This window comes from Telmatherina bonti (genome assembly GCF_933228915.1).
Source record: "Telmatherina bonti genome assembly, chromosome: 17".
NCBI classification, from domain to species: Eukaryota; Metazoa; Chordata; class Actinopteri; order Atheriniformes; family Telmatherinidae; genus Telmatherina; species Telmatherina bonti.
In genome coordinates, this window is record NC_136615.1 from 6,172,575 (window position 1) to 6,200,550 (window position 27,976).

The window sequence follows — 27,976 nt, forward strand, 5'->3', positions numbered from 1 at the left end:
CACCTGCCATCTGTGCTTCCAGTTGATGCAGCTTTTTATTTTTCCAAGCTCCAGGATGTTTCACCCCACTCTCTTCATTTGCATCATGTAAATATCACCCAGATTTCCAGTCCATCACAACATAATGCTCTTTGGTAAAGTAAAATGACTCCTGAACGAGTTGAATATCAAATATAAACTTAACAGCTTACTATGAATTTATTTTGAAACAAACGTATTTATCATGTCATATCTAAACTACAGAATTTACCTCAAACACAAAACAAAACAAATAAAATATTTTAATTGTAAAATCGTGTCGGTTTATTTTCTCCTTGTTTCATCATCCGGGAAATTTCCAGGAAAAAAACAAAAAACGACAGGAATGACAAAACTAGGTATCTACTCTGTAATACTAACTAACCCAGAAACCATGACTCCAGGGTGCTTTCTCTTCACATGGATAAGTGTCGTGCTGCCGCGGTACGTCAGCTCTGCGTGGCAGACGACACATTTCACCTGTTCAGACAGGTTGTTTAGCTGGAAAAACTCCCAAACTTTAGAGCACGAGGTCTAAAGCTGTTTTCACTTGACTGTTTCGGTTGTGCCGCCATCGGTCTTGAGTTGTTCTTCGTTGGTTAAGTAAATGACCATACTGCCCCCTGCCCTTCCTGTGGGGCTTTGAGTCATTTTACTTGATGTTTACAGTTCTTATACTGTCTGAAAAGTCGTGGCGTTAAGTTGCCTGGCGCAGCGTTTTATCAGCAAAGCCGTTGCGGCCGTTTAGAACACGACGCGTCGACATTTCGCGTCAATGAATTTTTATTGTCGACTTTGTCGACGAATCATTGGAGCTCACCGTGCCTGAAAGGCCAGATTATCCAATGGGCATTTTGGGTACAGGCCCAGGGGCCCACGTCCACTTAGGGCCCATGTGGGGCCCAAGTAGAGCATATACCGGCTGTTTGGACATAAAACAAAACGAACACAAAGGCCAGATAGTTCCACCACAGTGTCTAGCGTGTTGCTACTGGTACTGGAGGCTATTGGCTGAAAGATGTGAGAAATGCCGTTTCAGTGTATCATTAACAATTTTTACAATGTTGTGGTGGGGAAGGGGGCCCCTGGAATACTCTGGGCCCAGGGGCCTGTGCACTTTTAATCCGGCCCTGCACGCCTGAACCGCTCCCTCAGCGACACACCGAGCTCTCATGGCTGACGGACCGAATGGATTGTAGTCGGTTTGTTTGTTAAGGATATTTATCGTTGGTTTTAGCTGCATTTCTGACATTTTCTCACAAAATAAAAGTGATATTTATAAGTTTCAACAAACAATTGTGATTTGCAGGTGTTTCCACTGAACAGCGTTTCGCGCATTCGCCTCAAATCTCGTAAAATCTCTTTCGTCTCACCAGATTTTACGAGACTTGAGGCTAATACATGGGGTTTTTAACTTGTTACGACTTTTCTAAGCTGTTGTTTGTTCCACAACCCGCCCTCTTTACCGGATATGAACTGGTCGCATGACCCCATACATCACATCTGGGGACATGCAAATACTAAAAAGTGTTTCCATTACACCTTTGAGATACATTTCTGTATCCAAACGGGTAGAAAAACCTCCTCATGAGAGTGTAAAAACTTTTTTGTAATATTTGAGACTTTTTTCAGTGTTGGTGTTTCCATAAGCAGTTTTTTTCTTGCAATATTTAGTTTTTGTGAAATTAAAGGAAACGCGCCGATTGTCCAAATGTACCTTCATAAAGCTCCAAATGGTTCAAAACTCAGCAGCATGCATCATCACCAGGACTCCCTCTCTTCACCACATCAGCCCTGTCCGACAGCCGCTGGCCACCGGTTAAATCTAGAACAGAACTTACAATCCTCCTGCAGACCCTCCACAGCCTCCCCCCCCTTGTCTGTCTCACCTCTGACATATTGTCCCACCTCTAGGTCATCCTCCTCCATCCACCTCACTGCTCCCTCCTGCCGTCTCAGCACCATGGGGAGGCGAGCATTCAGTACCACCTCTGGAATCCCCCCCACCCCCCCCCCCACCACCACCACCACACATCTGTAACACTGACTGTTTACATCTGTTCAAATCCATCCTCAAAACACACCTGGCTGTCTGTAATCACCGTGGTTTTATGTTGTATTTTATTGCTTCTTATTGTTGTTTTAAGCAGCAGCCTGTTTTTACTGAACAGTGTCCTTGTGTGACCTGATACCATCTTCTACTTAATATTATTATTATTATTATTATTATTATTATTATTATTATTATTATTATTATTATTATTATTATTATACTTGCAGCAGGTACGTAGAATTGATCAACATGATTATAGCACCAAACCTGAATCTGAATTGAAAGAAAGTTTGTGAGTTTCTGCGTTCACGCAGCATCTGTTGGAGCTCATAAACAGACTTTTTTGGAGGAGTCTGTTTTTTCCGACTTTGTGCAACTGGAGCTCTGACTTCCTGGTAGTGACGTTACCTTTTCTAGGATGCTCAGAATTCCAAGAGAACTTGAACGCACCATAACACAAACCTGCTTTAGCAGTAATCGGTGGGTAATGGCGACCACGGCGTGTCTTATGACTGAAATGGAAACTCTCCAGGCAACAATCCACGAACTGTCTGTTTACACAAATTTGATTTCTTATGTCCATTTAGTTTTTTCTTATTGTAGTATTGTTACCACCCTTTTTATTTCCTTTTTCTGTAGTTTTGTTTTGACATAATTTAAAATAAATTCAGGCAATAAGGTGTTAAATGTAAATAAGTTAACAATAAAGCAGCCGTTTATAACTTATTTACACTGCAAAGTTAATTTAAAAAAATTTTTTTTTTAAAGTTTTATGTACTTTGGATGCTGTTTGTCTCCGGAGACATTCAGTGAACAGAAATACACATTTTAATATTTAACAGGTATTATTTTCAGCTTGGCACGCGGGACAGCAGCGATGGGACGGTCCTGATCATGCTGAATGCAGCAGTTCATCATTAAAATGGATTTCTGTACAGCATGAAGAAGCCTCCGACTGAACATGCTGATGGGTTTGCTGCTCATGTTCAGCAACTTGTGCTACCTTCTCTCTCACCTTCGTGGCTCAGCAGGAAGAAGAGTGCATTTTGACGTCATTTTGTCATGATTGACGTCACACCGCCGCAGGTACTCCGGCCTCGCGCAGCGGAGTCCCTGGAGGGACCGCAGAACCTGGACTGGAGCAGATGGAGGGTCGGGGGAAGGAACCTCCCCCAGGAGGAGTTTCTCTCCGTCAGACTTTATGACTCAACGCCGCTGATGAACGGAGCTGTTTCTGCGTTTCACCTCCAGCCGCTGGGTTGGAATCCCTCCGCCAGGATTTTCCCGTCAACTAGACCCTGAGTGCGGATCTCTCCAGGTCCTGATCCGGGGTGTGGAGACTCTTCTACCTCTTCTGCTCACCTGAATCTGTTTGATGAAGCTTAAAGCAGTCTGGGGAGACAGGGAAGTCCTCAGCTGGTGGTTTTTCAGGCCCGGGACGGACTGCGGCTCCAGGCGGACCGAGCAGCCGGCCAGACCTTCGCTCCTGTCGGACTCAGCGAGTCGTTCAGGTCCGTCTCTGCAACTTGTTCCATCAGGGTGAACTTTCTGTGTTTCAGGCTCCATACAGGACTTTAGTCTGTCCTGTCCAGGTTTCATGTCCTGCGCGTGCAGAAAGTCTGCAGAAATCACGCGCACATCTTTCTGTGCGCGTGATTTAAAGTGGATGCGAGTTTCAGAATTATCTCTAAAAAGCTGCAATTGTCTCTGAAAAGTACTTTTATTCTGAAATCTGGCTTCAGAAGCTGCACTCTGACGTACAGAAATATAGAAAATAAACTACATTTAAACAACTTTAAAGTTGTTTTTTTAGACAGAAGCTCCTAAAAGTTTTTAAAAAGTGATTTTACTACATTATGATGAGAGGAGTAATACTTTGTACCTGTCAGCCTAGAAAGCCTTTGCTGTAAATATTCTGTAAACAACTAAAGTACTTTAAACGACTCACATAGTTGAATAATTTGCTGATTTTAACTTCATTAGTCAGACTGAAGAAATCCACCTCAGTTTGGTCTGTTTATTATCAGATAAAAGGATTAAAAGCATCAGGTTTTATGGCTGGAAGCAGCAAATGTTCATGTTTCCTGACAGAAAATGGACGACTTACTCAATCCGTTCAGCTTGATTAACTTGTGAACATCTGGGAAAATTTTTGTGTGTCCAGGCTCGGTCGTCATTTCCCACCATCACCGTTCATGTTGCCGTGAGGAGAAACTGATATATGTGGAGTGTGTGTGAGGAGTGTGACTCATTTTTCTGGACGGTGTGCAGTCTTCTTGTCATCGTGCAGGACAAACAGCTGTGATTCTGTTTCACCGTCTACACTCCGGCCTTGTGTCGCCTGCTTTGTGCTTCATGATGAAACAAACTGTTGCAGGTTTACGGCCTCCTGCTGGCTCGCTGTGTTTCCCAGCTCTGATGGATGGAAGGCATCCACCAGGACATGGGAAGCAGGCAGGGCTGCCAGCAGGCTGCAGAATCTGGTGTGTGGGTGCTGCCTTCAACATGGAGGCTCTAAGATGTGTGAGATCAGGTTCAGCGTGTCGGGGTCCTGCAGACTCATCCAGGTCTGCTGCTTCCACTGGGAAGGAATTCATCCTGCTCGGGTCAGCAGAGGAGACGAGTGGCGGGTTTCCTGGAGCAGGGGTTCTCTGATCCAGGTTCCTGGTCTCAGAGAGGACTGTCCACATGTGTAGGGCTGTGATGATATGCTTTAGTCCCGATTCAATTACGATTTTTTTGGATGCCGATTCGCTTGAATTTGCTATTTTCACAATTCTTCGAAATTGCTGATTTTTCTAGACTAAAAAGTACAAAATTGTTCTTTTGCTCGTCATTTTCCTTGATTTCAGTCAGGAAAAAAAACAACACTCTAGCCAGACCATCATTCTGCCAAAGAAGAAAAGAAAAAGATAAAAAATGAAAAACAATAAAAAAAAAAAAAAAACAATAAAAATGACAAAAAAAAAAATATCATGGATTTTTTTTTTTTAATTTGGGGGGAAAAAAATTCACAAAAATCCATTTTAAATTTTGTATCAAAAAATTTCAATTTTCAATTTTTTGCTGGTCCCAGCATGGCGCCTTGAGGAACACCACTACTATTTTAGTTCATTGAGATTTATAGTTGTGTGTAGACACAAAGAAGAATAAATATGTTAAATATTTCAAGAGATATTTTACAGAATAAACATGAAAATAAAGAAATAAACAAAAGGAATAATAAAAAGTAAACATGTTAATAAATGTTTAAAGATAAAAAAAAAAAGTAAATTGTCAAATAGAAAAATGATTAAAAGAAGAATTAAAATATAGAAATAAATATGGTAAATAATGTTTAGTATATCAATAAAAATGCAAAAAAAATACAAAGGAAATGTCAATTACAAACTGTTATTACATCATGAATATCTAAAATGTACAAAAATGTTAAGCTAAATGAGAAATATGTGAAAATATGCAAATATTAAAATAAAAACTAAACTTAAAGAAACTAATCAATAATGTTTAACATTTACAGTTTTGGGTAAAATGATCATCCCGGTGTTTATTGTTTACTCGGCTTTCTGTGGTTGTAAACAGCAGTTTGTCAGTAAGGTTGGTGGAAACAGACATTGCTAATAGAGTAACAAACGGATTAACTTCCACTTGAGTCATGTGACCCCTCCTGTCTGTCTGATGACCCTTTAGAGGCCCCGGGCCATCGTTTGGGAACCTTGGTGAGCAGGTCCAACAGAACCGCTTCCTTTCTCTGCTCAGCTAAATGGAACTAAAGCTCCAACGTCGGCGTGTTTCCTGTGTTTTATCTCCAGATGTTCCACATCTGCAGCTGGAATGAGGGTGTGGTCACAGTTCTGTTGTGGAATATTTTATACTACTATACTATTCTATATTACTCTATACTATTCTATATTACTCTATACTATACTATTCTATATTACTCTATACTATACTATTCTATATTACTCTATACTATTCTATATTACTCTATACTATTCTCTATTACTCTATACCATTCTATATTACTCTATACTATACTATATTACTCTGTACTATTCTATATTACTCTATACTATACTATTCTATATTACTCTATACTATTCTATATTACTCTATACTATTCTATATTACTCTATACTATTCTATATTACTCTATACTATACTATATTACTCTATACTATTCTATATTACTCTATACTATACTATTCTATATTACTCTATACTATTCTATTTTACTCTATACCATACTATTCTATATTACTTTATACTATTCTATATTACTCTATACTATACTATTCTATATTACTCTATACTATTCTATATTACTCTATACTATACTATTCTATATTACTTTATACTATTCTATATTACTCTATACTATACTATTCTATATTACTCTATACTATTCTATTTTACTCTATACCATTCTATATTACTCTATACCATTCTATATTACTCTATACTGTACTATATTACTCTATACTATTCTATATTACTCTATACTATTCTATTTTACTCTATACTATACTATTCTATATTACTCTATACTATTCTATATTACTCTATACTATTCTATATTACTCTATACTATACTATTCTATATTACTCTATACTATTCTATATTACTCTATACTATTCTATATTATTCTATACTATACTATTCTATATTACTCTATACTATTCTATATTATTCTATACTATACTATTCTATATTACTCTATACTATTCTATATTACTTTATACTATACTATTCTATATTACTCTATACTATTCTATTTTACTCTATACCATTCTATATTACTCTATACTGTACTATATTACTCTATACTATTCTATATTACTCTATACTATTCTATTTTACTCTATACTATACTATTCTATATTACTCTATACTATACTATATTACTCTGTACTATTCTATATTACTCTATACTATACTATTCTATATTACTCTATACTATTCTATATTACTCTATACTATACTATATTACTCTATACTATTCTATATTACTCTATACTATTCTATATTACTCTATACTATACTATTCTATATTACTCTATACTATTCTATTTTACTCTATACCATACTATTCTATATTACTCTATACTATTCTATTTTACTCTATACTATACTATTCTATATTACTCTATACTATTCTATATTACTCTATACTATACTATTCTATATTACTCTATACTATTCTATATTATTCTATACTATACTATTCTATATTACTCTATACTATTCTATATTACTCTATACTATACTATTCTATATTACTCTATACTATTCTATATTATTCTATACTATACTATTCTATATTACTCTATACTATTCTATATTACTCTATACTATACTATTCTATATTACTCTATACTATTCTATATTATTCTATACTATACTATTCTATATTACTCTATACTATTCTATATTACTCTATGCTATACTATTCTATATTACTCTATACTATACTATTCTATATTACTCTATACTATACTATTCTATATTACTCTATACTATTCTATTTTACTCTATACCATTCTATATTACTCTATACCATTCTATATTACTCTATACTGTACTATATTATTCTATACTATACTATTCTATATTACTCTATACTATACTATTCTATATTACTCTATACTATTCTATATTATTCTATACTATACTATTCTATATTACTCTATACTATTCTATATTACTCTATACTATACTATTCTATATTACTCTATACTATACTATTCTATATTACTCTATACTATACTATTCTATATTACTCTATACTATTCTATATTACTCTATACTATACTATTCTATACTGCTTTTATACAGTTCATGCAGCGTGTGTGTGGAGGTTAAAGCAAGTCTGCAGCAGGAGGCCGTACTGTGTTCACAGCATTAATTAAAGAGGTGTGTGTGTGTGTGTGTGTGTGTGTGTGTGTGTGTGGCATCGTCTGCCGTGCTGCTCGTCATGCTGGACGACTCCACCCTCGACCACATGCACGTGCTGCGTGTGCACGGCGGCGCTGTGGAGCTGGAGGACGGACTGTAATGACAGGCTGGATGTGTTGGCAGCATGGCGGCGCTCAGCTGATCCCAGGCTGAGTGACGGGAAGGCTGTTCTGGATGTTTACGTCGTGTTTGTCTGGTGAACGTCAGCGCTGGGAACTTTTTAGGGTTTTGATAGAAGTTAGAGAAGATCTGATGATGCTGCAGCCGCTCCGTTTTACACTCAGGGATGGAATGGAGCTCCTGGAGCAGTGACCCAGTGTAACCAGTAAGTCCAGTTCCGCGCAGCGTGGACGGGAATATCTGATCCGACCAGCTGGAGTCTTCATCATGAGAACTTGGATGCTGGACGGAGCGAGACGTGATGTCCCAGACCTGCTGGACTGGATTCAGGTCTGGGACATGTGCAGGCCAGTCCAGTCAAACCATCATGCAGGAACTGGTGCTGGTGGTCCAGCTACATGAGGACGGTCCCACATGAGATCAGTCCAGGTCCCACTGCAGGATCTGGTCTCAGGATCAACATCCTGGTACCTTTGGCCAGCACATGGAGGTCTGGTTCAAGGAACCGGCTCCCCAGACCATCATGACCCATTGCCAAACTGGTCCTACTGAAGGCTGCTGGTCTCCATGAGAACCTGATCTCACCCATGGAGACCACCGGGAGCCAACCAGCCAATCAGGAGGCCCGGCGTTGGGATGTGAGAGACCCCCCCCCCCCCCCCCCCCCCCCCCCCCCGGCCCCCCCGGAGTCTGTCTGGACCACTATAGTCCAGCGTGTTGTCTGGACCACTACAGTCCAGCGTGGCGTCTAGACCACTACAGTCCAGCGTGGCGTCTAGACCACTACAGTCCAGCGTGTTGTCTGGACCACTACAGTCCAGCGTGTTGTCTGGACCACTACAGTCCAGCGTGTTGTCTGGACCACTACAGTCCAGCGTGGCGTCTAGACCACTACAGTCCAGCGTGTTGTCTGGACCACTACAGTCCAGCGTGGCGTCTAGACCACTACAGTCCAGCGTGTTGTCTGGACCACTACAGTCCAGCGTGGCGTCTAGACCACTACAGTCCAGCGTGTTGTCTGGACCACTACAGTCCAGCGTGTCGTCTAGACCACTACAGTCCAGCGTGTCGTCTAGACCACTACAGTCCAGCGTGTCGTCTAGACCACTACAGTCCAGCGTGTTGTCTGGACCAGTACAGGCCAGCGTGTCGTCTAGACCACTACAGTCCAGCGTGTTGTCTGGACCACTACAGTCCAGCGTGTCGTCTGGACCACTACAGTCCAGCGTGTTGTCTGGACCAGTACAGGCCAGCGTGTCGTCTAGACCACTACAGTCCAGCGTGTCGTCTAGACCACTACAGTCCAGCGTGTTGTCTGGACCACTACAGTCCAGCGTGTTGTCTGGACCAGTACAGGCCAGCGTGTCGTCTAGACCACTACAGTCCAGCGTGTCGTCTAGACCACTACAGTCCAGCGTGTTGTCTGGACCACTACAGTCCAGCGTGTTGTCTGGACCACTACAGTCCAGCGTGTCGTCTGGACCACTACAGTCCAGCGTGGCGTCTGGACCACTACAGTCCAGCGTGTCGTCTAGACCACTACAGTCCAGCGTGTTGTCTGGACCACTACAGTCCAGCGTGTTGTCTGGACCACTACAGTCCAGCGTGTCGTCTGGACCACTACAGTCCAGCGTGGCGTCTGGACCACTACAGTCCAGCGTGTTGTCTGGACCACTACAGTCCAGCGTGGCGTCTGGACCACTACAGTCCAGCGTGTTGTCTGGACCACTACAGTCCAGCGTGTTGTCTAGACCACTACAGTCCAGCGTGGCGTCTGGACCACTACAGTCCAGCGTGTCGTCTAGACCACTACAGTCCAGCGTGTCGTCTAGACCACTACAGTCCAGCGTGGCGTCTGGACCAGTACAGGCCAGCGTGTTGTCTGGACCACTACAGTCCAGCGTGTTGTCTAGACCACTACAGTCCAGCGTGTCGTCTAGACCACTACAGTCCAGCGTGTTGTCTGGACCACTACAGTCCAGCGTGTTGTCTGGACCACTACAGTCCAGCGTGTTGTCTAGACCACTACAGTCCAGCGTGGCGTCTGGACCACTACAGTCCAGCGTGTTGTCTAGACCACTACAGTCCAGCGTGGCGTCTGGACCACTACAGTCCAGCGTGGCGTCTGGACCACTACAGTCCAGCGTGTTGTCTGGACCACTACAGTCCAGCGTGTTGTCTAGACCACTACAGTCCAGCGTGTCGTCTGGACCACTACAGTCCAGCGTGGCGTCTGGACCACTACAGTCCAGCGTGGCGTCTAGACCACTACAGTCCAGCGTGGCGTCTGGACCACTACAGTCCAGCGTGGCGTCTGGACCACTACAGTCCAGCGTGTTGTCTGGACCACTACAGTCCAGCGTGTTGTCTAGACCACTACAGTCCAGCGTGTTGTCTGGACCACTACAGTCCAGCGTGTTGTCTAGACCACTACAGTCCAGCGTGTTGTCTGGACCACTACAGTCCAGCGTGTCGTCTAGACCACTACAGTCCAGCGTGGCGTCTAGACCACTACAGTCCAGCGTGTTGTCTGGACCACTACAGTCCAGCGTGTTGTCTGGACCACTGCAGTCCAGCGTGTTGTCTGGACCACTGCAGTCCAGCGTGGCGTCTGGACCACTACAGTCCAGCGTGGCGTCTGGACCACTACAGTCCAGCGTGGCGTCTGGACCACTACAGTCCAGCGTGTTGTCTGGACCACTACAGTCCAGCGTGTTGTCTGGACCACTACAGTCCAGCGTGGCGTCTGGACCACTGCAGTCCAGCGTGGCGTCTGGACCACTACAGTCCAGCGTGTTGTCTGGACCACTACAGTCCAGCGTGGCGTCTAGACCACTACAGTCCAGCGTGGCGTCTGGACCACTGCAGTCCAGCGTGGCGTCTGGACCACTACAGTCCAGCGTGGCGTCTGGACCACTACAGTCCAGCGTGGCGTCTGGACCACTACAGTCCAGCGTGGCGTCTAGACCACTACAGTCCAGCGTGTTGTCTGGACCACTACAGTCCAGCGTGTTGTCTGGACCACTACAGTCCAGCGTGGCGTCTGGACCACTGCAGTCCAGCGTGGCGTCTGGACCACTACAGTCCAGCGTGTTGTCTGGACCACTACAGTCCAGCGTGGCGTCTGGACCACTACAGTCCAGCGTGTTGTCTGGACCACTACAGTCCAGCGTGGCGTCTGGACCACTACAGTCCAGCGTGTTGTCTGGACCACTACAGTCCAGCGTGGCGTCTGGACCACTACAGTCCAGCGTGTTGTCTGGACCACTACAGTCCAGCGTGTTGTCTGGACCACTACAGTCCAGCGTGTTGTCTGGACCACTGCAGTCCAGCGTGTTGTCTGGACCACTACAGTCCAGCGTGGCGTCTGGACCACTACAGTCCAGCGTGGCGTCTGGACCACTACAGTCCAGCGTGGCGTCTGGACCACTACAGTCCAGCGTGTTGTCTGGACCACTACAGTCCAGCGTGGCGTCTGGACCACGACAGTCCAGTCTGGACGGAGACCACCACCATCACCGCCTGTTTGGGCTCAGCTGTAACTGGGAAAACTGGTCGCGGTGGTTTTATTTAACAGTTAACTGTGTTGCTGTGAGGTGGAAGCAGACGGTGTCCTCTCTGCAGCTCCTTTCTCCGTAGAGACAAATGGAGGACATGTGTGCTTGGGGCAGCGTGCTCGTCTGGCGCTGCAGCTTCATGTTTGTCCAGGTGGTGAAGGTGATGAGGAAGCAGGAGCAGGGAGGAAGATCAGCTGCTCTGAGTGAAGCTGGGAATGATCCTGGTTTTATTTCTCTGCAGCCTGAAAGAGGCAGGAAGCTCCTGCATGAAGACACGATGGGACCTCCACGCTCCATCCTCCTCCTCCTCCTGCTGCTGCTGGTCCAGCTCCAACAGGCCCAGTCCAGACCGGCCACCGAGGACCCAGACACAGGTAACACACTCCACAGGTGGCGGGAAGTACAGCTTGTGCTTTGCCTTCCTGACGCATGACAGATGTGCAACAAAGTTTACAAAGAAAAGACTAAAAAAGACTTTTAGATGTTTAGATCTGAACATATTATTTCTTGGATCATTTTTACTTAAAAACTTCAGAGGGAAGACCCAGCTTCTCCCCAGCAACACTCTGCAGATCCTCTTCGTGGATCCCGGGCTCTTCCCAAAAATCCAGGGTCTGACCCCAGTAGGATGCCCCAAATATTTCACCAGATCTCCCAGAATGCTCTCTCTTCTATCATCGTCGTCTCAGGACCAGCAGCGTGGAACTGTGATGGTCATGTGACCCTACAGCTGGTCTTTTCCAGCATTTCACCTGGACATGATGATGAAGACACTTCCTGTCAGACTTTCCACCAATCAGAGAGCTTAAACTGACGGTAACGTCCAATCAGGAGCAGCCAAAGATCAACAAGTGATGAGAAAAGCAGGAAAATAATGATCCTCTATGGCTGGAATAAAGCCAAGAAGACGTTTGGGATGCAGCTGAGGTGGAGGTGCTGCAGTGAGGAGAGCAGGTAGATAGTAGCAGGAAGACGTGTGGAAACATGGAAACAGTGTGTGTGTGTGTGTGTGTGTGTGTGTGTGTGTGTGTGTGTGTGTGTGTGTGTGTGTGTGTGTGTGTGTGTGTTTCAGACGTGAGGGAATGATGTGCAGATGAGAAAAGGCTTGATCACTGCTGATCTATGTGTGTTATTTCTACAAACTTCTGATTGCTCTTTATGCTGCTTTATCTGTTCATACATTCATTTTACATCATTTTAGCCTCAGAATCTGACAGCTGAGGCTGGAAACATCACGTTTCCATGGAAACGTCACATCTGTCGGCTGACTGGGGTTAACAGTGACTGGAGTTCTGGTTCTAAAGGATGAGATTATATATACATATATGTATGTATGTATATATATATAAAATCAGTTATATATACATACCTGATTTCAGCTTCTCATGATGATAAGTGATCCTTTTAAAGCTGATCTTTGCGGACAGTTTGTTGGTTTATTTTAATGTATTTTACAAGCTTAAAGTGAGGAAAATGGTGGATAAAAGCTTCACATGTAACAGAAAGGGCTGAAAAGCAGTTTTTCTGCTTGGAACAGCTGATGTTTGCGAAGCTGTCTGGCATCAGATGGAAGCAGGAGAACGAGCAGAAGTCAGTGGTGTTACTGGTGTTTCTGAACTGGTCTGTCTGGGACCTGTCCTGCTGACTTGTGTTTGATGACTGCTTGCCTGGATATTGTCTCAGTCTCTGCTGTTATGTAAAAATGCTGTAAAACTTTCCAGTGAGCGAAGTTCTTTTCGGGGAAAGTGGCATTTTCTTGGTTTGGCTGTTTTTGGTGGGGCGGCATGTGAAACTGGTTAAAGAGCTGGTTCCTGGTGTAACCATGGTGCTGGTTGCGGTCTGCATATCCTGTCCAGACGCAGTAATGGGGACACATGCACGCAGTCTGAGTGTGTTACGTCCACTCAGACACAAGCACGGCTCTTCACAGGACACGCAGCTTCCTCACCATCTTTGGGCAGACATGCGTGGAAATATCGTGACATCCTGCAACCATCTGGACTCCAGCTGACTCGGCATTCTGCCGTGACTGAGCTCATAAACTCTTGTTTTTGTCTCGGCTGAGAACACATCAGATTTAGCCTTTCTGCTGCAGCGTCCTCTCGTCAACAAGGCTGGCTTTCAGGACGTTTAAGCTCTCTGAAATCGCACCACTTCCCCCTGCGTTCCCCCTCCTCTCAGATCCGGACCAGACCAGATATTCCTGATCAGGTCCAGAGCTCACCATGTCTGCTGGATGTTCACCACAGTCTGCACATTCAGACCAGTCAAAGAGGATTTCTGCTCATTCTGATGCAACATCTTCTTTCCTGACTGAAATACTTCACAATGTGTGAAGCTTTCTGTATTGATCCAACAGATTGTAGTTCTGTCAGTTAAAATAGTTTGGATTAATCTCATCTGAAATATTAATCCAATAAAATACATAGAAGAAGGATGGAAGTGAAGGTTTAGCAGTGGAGAAAGTTTCTGCTTCGTGGCAGAGACAAGCTCGTGTTTGGGTTCGGAAACTCAGCATCAGCGTTCAGACTGTATATAAACAGGTGTGAATCTGGATTCTCTCCAGGGTTCAGTCAGTAAAAAAGTCTTGAAGTTACATCAGAGGTTTCAGCCGGCTTGATGTTCTTTCCGTTTGGTTTCATTGATCTGCCGTGTGACTGGCAGCAGAAGAAGACAAACCTCTTCTTTCCTCTCCTGTTGGAGGAAATAATCTGGTCCTTCTGACGTTTAAAGTAACCATGGAAACTCTCCGTCCGTGGACTTTGTCCTTATTTAATCGTGTCCGGTAACTTTCTGACTGGAAGGATGTTTGTGTTTCTGGAGTTAATGATGCAGGGCAGTGGGGAAGTCTTAGAAGTGGTTGGACGTAGCTCTGCTGTGGCGACAGCATTTCTGCTGCTTCCAGCGAGGTCAGAGGTCAGTCCTCTAACGCCATCCATCCTCTGAGACCTCTGATTCTCCTGCTAAACGTTCCTTCTGAACTTCTTTTTGACCAGATGCAGTGAAGTCGTCTGAAGACGAAGAAGACGACGAATCCTCGTCAGAGGAAAACAAACTGTCCAATGAGCTGTCCACCAGCAACGAGAAGCTGCAACGTGAGTCTCCGTCAGTCTGTCTGAGAGCAGAGCTAAATGACGATGTGATGTTCACGCCGTGCTGTTGCCTCGCTAGCGTTGGGGCCGCAGTGGGTGGCGCCAGAGAAGATGGAGAGGCAGCTCCTCGTCGTTCCCGCCAGCAAGACGGTCAGGTTTCGTTGCCAAGCAACTGGAAGTCCAGTCCCCAACCTGCGCTGGTACAAGAACGACAAAGAGGTCCAGAAAGACCAGCGAATCGGAGGGTTTAAGGTGTGTTTGATGCGGAGCGGAAACTTGTTTTCATGATTTCAATCAACTTCCACCACGTGTCCTCCATCTTTCAGATCCGGGACCACACCTGGACACTGATCATGGAGTCAGTGGTTCCCTCGGATAAAGGCAACTACACCTGTGTGGTGGAGAATGACCATGGGAGCCTCAGACATACCTACCTGCTGGATGTACTGGGTAAGACCTGGTTCAGGTGGAAGTAACGACATTAAAGAGGAGAAAACATTTTCTCCATCTACCACAGAGCAAACCGAAGATATCAGAAAGATAAAACACATCACATTCTCTCCTGGTACTTTTCCTAAATGCATCTCTTTGAAGGAACCAGTAATAACGCTTTCATTTGTCACATGACTCTCTGGAAGCCTGAAAACTGAAAAAAAAAACTTTATTCCAAACTTTTAGACTACCTGTTCTCACATGAATCACCTTTACACTGTGCTCCCTACAGCTTACTAATGTGAATCTCTACATGTTGTCACCTTCTCACATGGATCTGGACCGGACCAACGCAGAGCGGTCTCCTCACCGGCCTATCCTGCAGGCCGGGCCGCTGGCCAATCAGACAGCAGTTGTCGGTACCAATGTGCAGTTTGTGTGCAGAGTGTTCAGCGACACACAGCCTCACATCCAGTGGCTCAAACACGTCACCGTCAACGGCAGCAGAGTGTCACCGGACGGATCCCCCTACATCCTGATTCTCAAGGTAGCTACAGTTCACCCCACACTTACAGTCCGGTTTTAGTCCAGATCCAGTCCAGTCTCAGTCCAGCTACAGTCCAGTCACGGTCTATTTTCAGTCCAGTTCTAGTCCAATTTCAGTCCTATTCTACTAGTAAGTAAGTAAGTAAATTTTATTTATATAGCACCTTTCACAGACAGAAGTCACAAAGTGCTTCACAAAAAAGCAAAATACAAAAATAAAATACATATAAAAAGATACAACAAAAACACTGTATATAAAAATAGACAGAAACTGCTGGTCATAACACCCCTAATCTACACAGCTGGGTATGCCTGCCGAAACAAGAAGGTTTTAAGATTGCACTTAAACACATCAACAGACTCAAGCGAACGTAGGGAGGCTCTAAAAGTGAGCACCAGGATTTTGAAATTCACACGAAAAGAGACAGGGAGCCAATGGAGAGTTTTCAGAACTGGCGTGATATGAGCCCTTCGGTTGCAGCAGAATTTTGGACCTGCTGCAGACGAGACAACTCTTTTTTGTTTAGACAAGAAAACAAGTCGTTACAATAGTCTAAACGAGAAGACACAAAGGCGTGGATAATCATCTCGAGCTCACGTTTGGATACCATTGTTCTAAGTTTAGAGATTTTCCTCAGCTGAAAGAAACAATTTCGAGTGAGCTGCTTTGAGTGATGCTGTAATGACATTTCCTTGTCAAAAATTACTCCAAGATTTCTGAGACTTGACTTACAAGACAAGCCGTGAACACTCAAATACTGTTTGATCCCTGGAACAGCTTCATCAGGGGCGATCACCAACACCTCAGTTTTTTCTGAATTAAGTTGAAGGGAATTTGGGCCGAGCCATTGTTTAATTTGCACTAGACAGTTCATTAATGAGTTCAGTTTCTGAATCTCCGAAGCCTTAAAAGAACAGTACAGTTGAATGTCATCAGCAAATAAATGGTAGGAAACATCATCAAACTCCTGAATAATCCTTCCTAAAGGGAGGACATAGAGCAAAAACAAAATCGGACCCAAAACAGAGCCCTGTGGTACTCCACACAGAAGATCAGCAGAGTCAGATAGAATATGGTTAGCTGAGACACTAAAACTCCTGTCTGATAAATAAGATGAGAACCATGCTAGGACAGAGCCAGACAGTCCGACCAAGTCATGTAGTCTTGTTAGCAAAATCTGATGATCAACAGTATCAAATGCCTAGGAGAGATCTAACAAGACAAGTACCGTGCATTTCCCAGAATCTGCAGACATCATAATGTCACTAGACACTTTCAGCAGTGCAGTTTCCGTTGAATGATGTTTGCGGAAACCAGACTGGAAAGTGTCAAAAATGTCATATTTTTGCAAGAAATGCAGCAGCTGCTCGGAGACCACCTTCTCTAAGATTTTAGACATGAATGGAAGTTTTGATATTGGTCGGTAATTCTTAGGATCTGCGGCATCCAGATTTGATTTTTTAAGAAGTGGTTCAACAATGGCATGTTTAAAAGCACTGGGAAAAACACCAGTGGTGAGTGACAGATTGATCACTTTAGTAACCCAGGGGCCAATGACATCAAACACTTTTAAAAAGAGTTTAGATGGCAGCACATCAGATGAACTAGAAGACAGCTTCTAGTTACTCCAATTATAGTCCATTTTCAGTCCGGTTCTGGTCCAATTTCAGTCTTGCTCAAGTTCCAGTCTACTTCTTGTCCAATTATAGTTCAATTTCTGTGTAGTTTAAGTCCAATTTCAGTCCAGTCTCAGTCCAGTTTTAGTCCAGATCCAGGACCGTTTCAGTCCAGTTTTAATCCAGTTTTGATCCAGTTTCAGTCTATTGACAATCTAGTTTTAGTCCAGTTTCAGTCCAACATCAATCCTGTTTCAGTTCATTTCGGTCTAGTTCCAGTCCGAATTCAATCCAGTTAAAGTCCAGATCCAGGATGGTTTTATTCCAGTTTTAATCCTGTTTTGATCCAGTTTCAGTCTATTGACAATCTAGTTTTAGTCCAGTTTCAGTCCAATTTCACTCCACTTCGGCCAACATTGTTTCATATTTAGTGAGTTTCAGCAGCTTTTTTAACCGATGATGATGATGAAGCATCTTTAATTCAAACAAGTGAATAAAACCAGGGACGTTAAAATCAGAATCATGGTAGCAATAAAAAGTGGCGCGTTAGAATGGCAGCAGGTATCCAGACCTGCTCCCACCAAATTGGATGTGAGTTTGATCTTGTGTCGGTTGCAGGATCACACGGTGCTGACTGCCAGGAGCTTCATTCAGCCGTTCCCTCAGCAGAGTGACTCTGAGGGGATTGTTGGTCTTAACATTTCTCCTGTCAGACATCAGGTTTGGACACCACAGATGAAGAAGTGGAGGTTCTGACTCTGAGGAATGTAACTGTGGAGGATGCGGGACAGTACACCTGCCTGGCGGAGAACTCCTTCGGCGTGTCCTACTACTCTGCATGGCTCTCCATCCTGGACGGTGCGTTGGCTTTGAGCTCATTTTCTGACAGGTTTCTGCCTCTGCTCACGTCACCTGTCCCTCCTCAGACCTGCCGCCGTCACCGCTGCCCTCACCCAACTACCTGGAGATCTTCACCTACTGCCTCGGGTTTTCTGTCATCCTCATCCTCATCGTGACAGTTGTCATCTGCAGGCTCTGCTGCACCTCGAAGAAAAGTGGCTACCACAGGCAGCTGGCCGTCCAGAAGTTGGCTACTAGCATTCCTCTGAAGAGACAGGTGAGTCCTCTGTCTCTGCTTTGTCTGCTTACTTCTGTCCAATGATGCTAACCTTGTCTGTCGGTCTCTGCAGGTGTCAGGCGAGTCTTCGTCCTCCCTGCAGTCCGGGATGTGCCTGATGCGTCAGTCTGGTCTCTCCAGTGCAGCTAGCGCCACTCTGGCGGGAGTGTCGGAGTACGAACTTCCCTATGATCCTGCTTGGGAGCTGCCGCGTGAGCGGTACGACACCAGAAACACATCGTCTTCCTCACTTTTTAACCACATCAATCGGCTCCAGACGTATAACCACTCCAAAAGACGTGTTTGTAGGGCGATCTGCACAGGCAGAGGTGGACACTGATTGGTTAAAAAGCTGAGAGCCCCACCCTCCCACACAGCCTTCCTGACCAGTTTTCATCTGTTTCTCGCCGCCTGCTGGTGTCACAAGGAACTGTGCCTTCTGTTTCCAATATAAAATAACAAAACAGCAACAGGATTCACAAACATGTGAAACAGGTACCATTAAAACATGCATTTCAGTGGTGAAGCGTTTGCTTTTACATAACGTGTCTTTTACTGTGTGGAAAATGAAGCTGCTCTTGATGAGAACCCCGGTACAGGATGGAACATGAAGTACAGGGGATGTTTGCACACACTGGGAAGCAGTAATCCTTACAAGCTCCTGAATGAGCTTTGTTCCAGAGAAAACAGCGGTGTTTCTGGATCTTGTTCACAAATCGCTTCGCCTCAGTGTAATCGCGCTTGAACCTGCGTCTGTGGATTTCAGGGTGAACTGTGTTCACAGACTGATTTCTGGAAGCTTCCTGAGTCCATGCAGGGATTTCCAGGAGAGAATCACCTGCATCCAGCCTTTTCCCCAGAATACAAAGATTCCTTCTAATTCTCTAAATCCATTGTCATTGTATACTGTAGATGGTGAGATCTTCAGAGTATTTTCCACATTTCTAGGCATTTTGTCTCAGATCGGTGAATCTGTCTGTCGTTCCATCTTAAATGATTCTTTCATATCCAGTCGTGTGACTGAAATGTTGCCAGTTAACCTGATTAGTTGTAAAAAGCTCCTCCAGATGTTACTTTTCCAGCTTTTTGTTGCTCCTCTTGTAGCTTCTTACAGACGTGATGCTGCATCAGATTTTCAGTTGGCTCATAATTTCCATGGAACGATAAAATGTTTCATGGTGTGACGTGATGTTTATCTTCTACTGGGGATAAAATGTTCCCGGATGTTTGCCCTTCAGCCTGCTGACTGGTTGCTTTCTGCAGGCTGACGCTGGGGAAGCCTCTGGGCGAAGGCTGCTTCGGTCAGGTGGTGCTGGCCGAGGCCGTCGGCATCGACAGAAGCAAGCCCACTCGTCTCACCAAGGTGGCTGTGAAGATGCTGAAAGGTGAGCGGGAGGCTGGGATGCTGAGTGTGTTCCTGCAGAGGCTGCTGCAGACTGCTTGACTTACTATGATGAGCTGTTGTTGTCCAGCTGACGCCTCGGAGAAGGACCTGTCTGATCTCATCTCTGAAATGGAGATGATGAAGATGATCGGCAAACATAAGAACATCATCAACCTGCTGGGCGCCTGTACTCAGGACGGTGAGTGTTTGGCAGTCGCCACGCTGGCAGAACTGTGTGGGATGTGTTTTTCTCATTGCCATGGTAACCTGAAGCAGGCCCTCTGTACGTGGTGGTGGAGTATGCCTCGCAGGGGAATCTCAGGGAGTATCTGCGCTCTCGCCGGACAGCCGGGGTGGAGTACTGGAGCGGGTCTCGGCAGGCTTCGCTGGGCAGCGTGGAGATCAGGGACCTGGTGTCTGCTGCGTACCAGGTGGCCAGAGGAATGGCGTACCTCGCTTCTAAGAAGGTGAGCCGCTGCAGCATATGCCTTTCCGTGTTCAGGTGAAAAGGCGTCATGTCAGCAGGAATGTCACAGCTGTCCCCCCCGTCAGTGTATCCACAGAGACCTGGCAGCCAGAAACGTGCTGGTCACCGAGGACAACATGATGAAGATCGCTGACTTCGGTCTGGCCCGAGACATCCACCACATCGACTACTACAAGAAGACCACCAACGTGAGCCTGCAGGGTTAAACCAGACTGAACGTGATGAAATGAGGACATGCTGACGTGTTCTTGTTCCTGCAGGGCCGCCTGCCAGTGAAGTGGATGGCTCCTGAAGCGCTGTTTGATCGCATCTATACGCACCAGAGTGACGTGTGAGTTCCTCTGAACTTACTGCTTCCCTTCAACCCTTTAAACTCCAAGACGTTCATTCCTGTTTGCTCCACCTGGTTGTGATTAAACTAGATATTCTTTTTTTAAGCAGAAACACCTAAAAGACCCTTTTGGGTGTAAAAGTGTTGTCCAGAAGTTAAATCAGCATCTGTTTAGTTGTTAAACATGTCTCACTTGCAGCTGCAGCTGGAAATGTGCTGTTCCCAGCGCTGGACATCACAAATATCATGCTACTGCGAACACGCTGTCTCTCCAACACAAGCTTTCATAGTGTCTGATTTTCACATGTAAAACTGTTCAGGGATCCTCAGTCCTGGTCCTCGAGGGCCGGAGTCCTGTAGGTTTTACAAGTTTTCCTGCTGCAACACACCTGACTCAGATCAGTGGGGAATGAAACGACAAGAGAAGGAAAGCAGAAGGGTTCATTCTGGCAACGTGAGAGAAGGCGTATTCAGTCCTGCAGATCTGCTCTGGCAAACTGACTGACGAACTGACTGATTGGACTGACGGACAGACTGGTTGACTGACTGATGGACTGATGGACGGACAGACTGGCTGACTGACTAACGGACTAATGGACGGACAGACTGGCGGACTGACTAACGGACTAATGGACGGACAGACTGGCTGACTGACTAACGGACTAATGGACGGACAGACTGGCTGACTGACTAACGGACTTATGGACGGACAGACTGGCGGACTGACTAACGGACTAATGGACGGACAGACTGGCTGACTGACTGATGGACTAATGGACGGACAGACTGGCGGACTGACTAACGGACTAATGGACGGACAGACTGGCGGACTGACTAACGGACTAATGGACGGACAGACTGGCTGACTGACTAACGGACTAATGGACGGACAGACTGGCTGACTGACTAACGGACTAATGGACAGACAGACTGGCTGACTGACTAACGGACTAATGGACGGACAGACTGGCTGACTGACTAACGGACTAATGGACGGACAGACTGGCTGACTGACTAACGGACTAATGGACGGACAGACTGGCTGACTGACTAACGGACTAATGGACGGACAGACTGGCTGACTGACTAACGGACTAATAGACGGACAGACTGGCTGACTGACTAACGGACTAATGGACGGACAGACTGGCTGACTGACTAACGGACTAATAGACAGACAGACTGGCTGACTGACTAACGGACTAATGGACGGACAGACTGGCTGACTGACTAACGGACTTATGAACGGACAGACTGGCTGACTGACTAACGGACTAATGGACGGACAGACTGGCTGACTGACTAACGGACTAATGGACGGACAGACTGGCTGACTGACTAACGGACTAATAGACAGACAGACTGGCTGACTGACTAACGGACTAATGGACGGACAGACTGGCTGACTGACTAACGGACTAATGGACGGACAGACTGGCTGACTGACTAACGGACTAATGGACGGACAGACTGGCTGACTGACTAACGGACTAATGGACGGACAGACTGGCTGACTGACTAACGGACTAATAGACGGACAGACTGGCTGACGGACTAATGGACGGACAGACTGGCTGACTGACTAACGGACTAATAGACAGACAGACTGGCTGACTGACTAACGGACTAATGGACGGACAGACTGGCTGACTGACTAACGGACTTATGAACGGACAGACTGGCTGACTGACTAACGGACTAATGGACGGACAGACTGGCTGACTGACTAACGGACTAATGGACGGACAGACTGGCTGACTGACTAACAGACTAATGGACGGACAGACTGGCTGACTGACTAACAGACTTATGGACGGACAGACTGGCTGACTGACTAACGGACTAATGGACAGACAGACTGGCTGACTGACTAACGGACTAATAGACAGACAGACTGGCTGACTGACTAACGGACTAATGGACGGACAGACTGGCTGACTGACTAACGGACTTATGAACGGACAGACTGGCTGACTGACTAACGGACTAATGGACGGACAGACTGGCTGACTGACTAACGGACTAATGGACGGACAGACTGGCTGACTGACTAACGGACTAATGGACGGACAGACTGGCTGACTGACTAACGGACTAATGGACGGACAGACTTGCTGACTGACTAACGGACTAATGGACGGACAGACTGGCTGATTGACTAACGGACTAATGGACAGACAGACTGGCTGACTGACTAACGGACTAATGGACGGACAGACTGGCTGACTGACTAACGGACTAATGGACGGACAGACTTGCTGACTGACTAACGGACTAATGGACGGACAGACTGGCTGACTGACTAACGGACTTATGGACGGACAGACTGGCTGACTGACTAACGGACTTATGGACGGACAGACTGGCTGACTGACTAACGGACTAATGGACGGACAGACTGGCTGACTGACTGATGGACTAATAGACGGACAGACTTGCTGACTGACTAACGGACTTATGGACGGACAGACTTGCTGACTGACTAACGGACTAATAGACGGACAGACTTGCTGACTGACTAACGGACTTATGGACGGACAGACTTGCTGACTGACTAACGGACTAATGGACGGACAGACTGGCTGACTGACTAACGGACTAATGGACGGACAGACTTGCTGACTGACTAACGGACTTATGGACGGACAGACTGGCGGACTGACTAACGGACTAATGGACGGACAGACTTGCTGACTGACTAACGGACTTATGGACGGACAGACTGGCTGACTGACTAACGGACTTATGGACGGACAGACTGGCTGACTGACTAACGGACTAATGGACGGACAGACTTGCTGACTGACTAACGGACTTATGGACGGACAGACTGGCGGACTGACTAACGGACTAATGGACGGACAGACTGGCTGACTGACTAACGGACTAATGGACGGACAGACTGGCTGACTGACTAACGGACTAATGGACGGACAGACTGGCTGACTGACTAACGGACTAATGGACGGACAGACTGGCTGACTGACTAACGGACTAATGGACGGACAGACTGGCTGATTGACTAACGGACTTATGGACGGACAGACTGGCTGACTGACTAACGGACTAATGGACGGACAGACTGGCTGATTGACTAACGGACTTATGGACGGACAGACTGGCTGACTGACTAACGGACTAATGGACGGACAGACTGGCTGATTGACTAACGGACTTATGGACGGACAGACTGGCGGACTGACTAACGGACTAATGGACGGACAGACTGGCTGATTGACTAACGGACTTATGGACGGACAGACTTGCTGACTGACTAACGGACTAATGGACGGACAGACTGGCTGACTGACTAACGGACTTATGGACGGACAGACTGGCTGACTGACTAACGGACTAATGGACGGACAGACTGGCTGACTGACTAACGGACTTATGGACGGACAGACTGGCTGACTGACTAACGGACTTATGGACGGACAGACTGGCTGACTGACTAACGGACTAATAGACGGACAGACTGGCTGACTGACTAACGGACTAATGGACGGACAGACTGGCTGACTGACTAACGGACTAATAGACGGACAGACTGGCTGACTGACTGATGGACTGATGGATGGACTGGCGGACTGATTGACTAACGGACTAATGGACGGACAGACTGGCTGACTCACTAACGGACTAATGGACGGACAGACTGGCTGACTGACTGATGGACTGATGGATGGACTGGCGGACTGATTGACTAACGGACTAATGGACGGACAGACTGGCTGACTGACTGATGGACTGATGGATGGACTGGCGGACTGACTAACGGACTAATGGACGGACAGACTGGCTGATTGACTAACGGACTAATGGACGGACAGACTGGCTGACTGACTGATGGACTGATGGATGGACTGGCGGACTGATTGACTAACGGACTAATGGACGGACAGACTTGCTGACTGACTGATGGACTGATGGATGGACTGGCGGACTGATTGGACTTACTGAGTGAGAGAGTGGGCAATAGGATGTTTGATGAAACAGGCTCAGAAACGATGCATCACAATAAAGACATATCCTGCTGGTGAAAATGTCTGCAGGACACCCAGTTAGGCCAACATTTTGCCCTTGTCTCCGTCTGCTGCTGCAGGTGGTCATTTGGAGTTCTGCTGTGGGAGATTTTCACCCTCGGGGGGTCTCCTTACCCAGGCGTCCCTGTGGAGGAGCTCTTCAAGCTGCTGAAGGAGGGACACCGCATGGAGAAACCCTCAGCGTGCACTCAGGAGCTGTGAGTTCTGGTTCAGCAGCAAACAGCGGGTCTGATTGGTCCGAATTCAGAAAAAAAGTGTTGGCATAAGGTTAAAGAAGGAGAGGAGGAACCGAAGGAGGCAGGTGAGAGAGTGAATGGTTGAAGGAGAGAAAGTGAGCAGAGAAAGATGAATAAAGAAATAAATTAGAGGAGGTAGAGGATGGAAGGATTGATGAAGGAAAGAGGTAGAGGATGGAAGGATTGGTGAAGGAAAGAGGTAGAGGATGGAAGGATGATGAAGGAAGGAGGTAGAGGATGGAGGGATGATGAAGGAAGGAGGTAGAGGACGGAAGGATGATGAAGGAAGGAGGTAGAGGATGGAAGGATGATGAAGGGAGGAGGTAGAGGATGGAAGGATGATGAAGGAAGGAGGTAGAGGATGGAAGGATGATGAAGGAAGGAGGTAGAGGATGGAAGGATGATGAAGGAAGGAGGTAGAGGACGGAAGGATGATGAAGGAAGGAGGTAGAGGATGGAGGGATGATGAAGGAAGGAGGTAGAGGATGGAAAGATGATGAAGGAAGGAGGTAGAGGATGGAAGGATTGGTGAAGGAAAGAGGTAGAGGATGGAAGGATGATGAAGGAAGGAGGTAGAGGATGGAGGGATGATGAAGGAAGGAGGTAGAGGATGGAAGGATGATGAAGGAAGGAGGTAGAGGATGGAAGGATGATGAAGGGAGGAGGTAGAGGATGGAAGGATGATGAAGGAAGGAGGTAGAGGATGGAAGGATGATGAAGGAAGGAGGTAGAGGATGGAAGGATGATGAAGGAAGGAGGTAGAGGATGGAAGGATGATGAAGGAAGGAGGTAGAGGATGGAGGGATGATGAAGGAAGGAGGTAGAGGATGGAAGGATGATGAAGGAAAGAGGTAGAGGATGGAAGGATGATGAAGGAAAGAGGTAGAGGATGGAAGGATGATGAAGGAAGGAGGTAGAGGATGGAAGGATGATGAAGGAAGGAGGTAGAGGATGGAAGGATGATGAAGGAAGGAGGTAGAGGATGGAAGGATGATGAAGGAAGGAGGTAGAGGATGGAAGGATGATGAAGGAAGGAGGTAGAGGATGGAAGGATGATGAAGGAAGGAGGTAGAGGATGGAAGGATGATGAAGGAAGGAGGTAGAGGATGGAAGGATGATGAAGGAAGGAGGTAGAGGATGGAAGGATGATGAAGGAAGGGGGTAGAGGATGGAAGGATGATGAAGGAAGGAGGTAGAGGATGGAAGGATGATGAAGGAAGGAGGTAGAGGATGGAAGGATGATGAAGGAAGGAGGTAGAGGATGGAGGGATGATGAAGGAAGGAGGTAGAGGATGGAAGGATGATGAAGGAAGGAGGTAGAGGATGGAGGGATGATGAAGGAAGGAGGTAGAGGATGGAAGGATGACGAAGGAAAGAGGTAGAGGATGGAAGGATGATGAAGGAAGGAGGTAGAGGATGGAAGGATGATGAAGGAAAGAGGTAGAGGATGGAGGGATGATGAAGGAAAGAGGTAGAGGATGGAAGGATGATGAAGGAAGGAGGTAGAGGATGGAAGGATGATGAAGGAAGGAGGTAGAGGATGGAGGGATGATGAAGGAAAGAGGTAGAGGATGGAAGGATGATGAAGGAAGGAGGTAGAGGATGGAAGGATGATGAAGGAAGGAGGTAGAGGATGGAGGGATGATGAAGGAAAGAGGTAGAGGATGGAAGGATGATGAAGGAAGGAGGTAGAGGATGGAGGGATGATGAAGGAAGGAGGTAGAGGATGGAGGGATGAATGGAGGGAGGAGGACAGGAAGGGTGTATTTGATGGAAGCTGAACAAAGCAGAGTGTGTAAAAGCAGAAACAGGCGAAGAGAGGTGGAGGCCTGAACCGGACCTGATCCTGATCTGGACCCGGACCCTGATCCTGATCTGGACCCTGATCCTGATGCAGATCCAGCAGGCTTGACGTTTTGCATGTTTTTCCAGGTATGTGATGATGAGGGACTGCTGGCATCCGGTTCCATACCGCAGACCGACGTTCCAGCAGCTGGTGGAGGACTTGGACCGGACTCTGTCCCTCATGGCCAACCAGGTACCGTCCTGAGGATTCGTTCAGCACAGCAGAAAAACCAGAAAGGATCAGTTAAATCAGCTGCTCCGTTCTGACTCTTCTTCCTCAGGAGTACCTGGACCTGTCCGTCTCTCTGGTCCAGTACTCCCCGGTCCAGTACTCCCCGATCAGAGGGTCTGATTCCTGCACCTCCACATAGTCGCCATGGAAACATTCCCCTTCATCCCCAGACGAGGCTGCCGGGTGGACGAAGGGGAGGATCTTAGATGAGCTGCTTCACTGCAGCTGATGTGAGGAACATCTGGACTGAAGTGGACTGAGCTGGACTCCCTCTGGAAGCACGCCATCCTGCCGTAAACGGTGGAGAGACTGAGCAGGACTGTGTTTCCTGTGTTCATCGTGACTTCAGTGTGAATAATGTAAATAATATTTGATGTTTTATTTCAGAACCAAGAAAGGAAATCCGTCATGAACACAGATATTCATGAAAATCTAGCGTCAGGTTTTAGTTTCCTTCCTTCAGCTGCCTGCAGGAAGAACTCCTCACTCATTAACACACCTCCAGCTTGATTTCTTCTTCTTGTGTCTGCATTTCACGTTTGTTTTCAGCGATGTTGCTGCTCAACCTGCTTTCAGCCAAGTCTGGAAAACAACCGATTAACTGCATTAAAACACTCCGATTTTTTTAGCTTTTTCTCATTTCACTCATGGTGGTGTGAAAATAAAACTACTTGATTCTTTTCCACCATTTTCCTCAAAGACTGATCAGATTTCAGGGTTTGGGGGTCTAATCTGTTCCCTCTGAGTGTCTCCGGAGTCGGAGAAAGAAGGAGATGTATGTCTCTGGAACACGTTAGGACTCCGGGCATGTAGAGATGCTGTTGAGATGTCAGCAAGGTCACATGTTCTTCAGAGTCACAGGAGAGGGATGAATGGATGGATGGATGGATGGATGATGAATAAATGG

The 27,976-nt window shown here is 46.2% G+C and overlaps 1 protein-coding gene across 1 annotated transcript; it reads left to right on the forward strand.

The window, feature by feature from the left end:
* Positions 1–3,321: 3,321 nt before the first annotated feature.
* fgfr1b (fibroblast growth factor receptor 1b) lies at positions 3,322–27,748 on the forward strand. Its single transcript, XM_079256425.1, has 17 exons — positions 3,322–3,582; positions 11,946–12,078; positions 14,701–14,799; positions 14,876–15,048; positions 15,123–15,246; positions 15,585–15,775; positions 18,105–18,249; positions 18,318–18,508; positions 18,582–18,727; positions 19,772–19,893; positions 19,981–20,091; positions 20,169–20,359; positions 20,445–20,567; positions 20,640–20,710; positions 24,816–24,953; positions 26,925–27,030; positions 27,119–27,748. The coding sequence occupies exons 2-17, from the start codon at positions 11,982–11,984 to the stop codon at positions 27,206–27,208; spliced, it is 2,118 nt and encodes a 705-aa protein (XP_079112551.1). The 5' UTR covers positions 3,322–3,582; positions 11,946–11,981; the 3' UTR covers positions 27,209–27,748.
* Positions 27,749–27,976: the final 228 nt, after the last annotated feature.

Coding starts and splice junctions, on each gene's coding strand:
- fgfr1b (XM_079256425.1), top strand. CDS start 11,982: ATGGGACCTCCACGCTCCATCCTCCTCCTCCTCCTGCTGCTGCTGGTC. Junction 18,509..18,581: donor GCATTCCTCTGAAGAGACAG/GTGAGTCCTCTG, acceptor CGGTCTCTGCAG/GTGTCAGGCGAGTCTTCGTC. Junction 24,954..26,924: donor TCAGCGTGCACTCAGGAGCT/GTGAGTTCTGGT, acceptor ATGTTTTTCCAG/GTATGTGATGATGAGGGACT.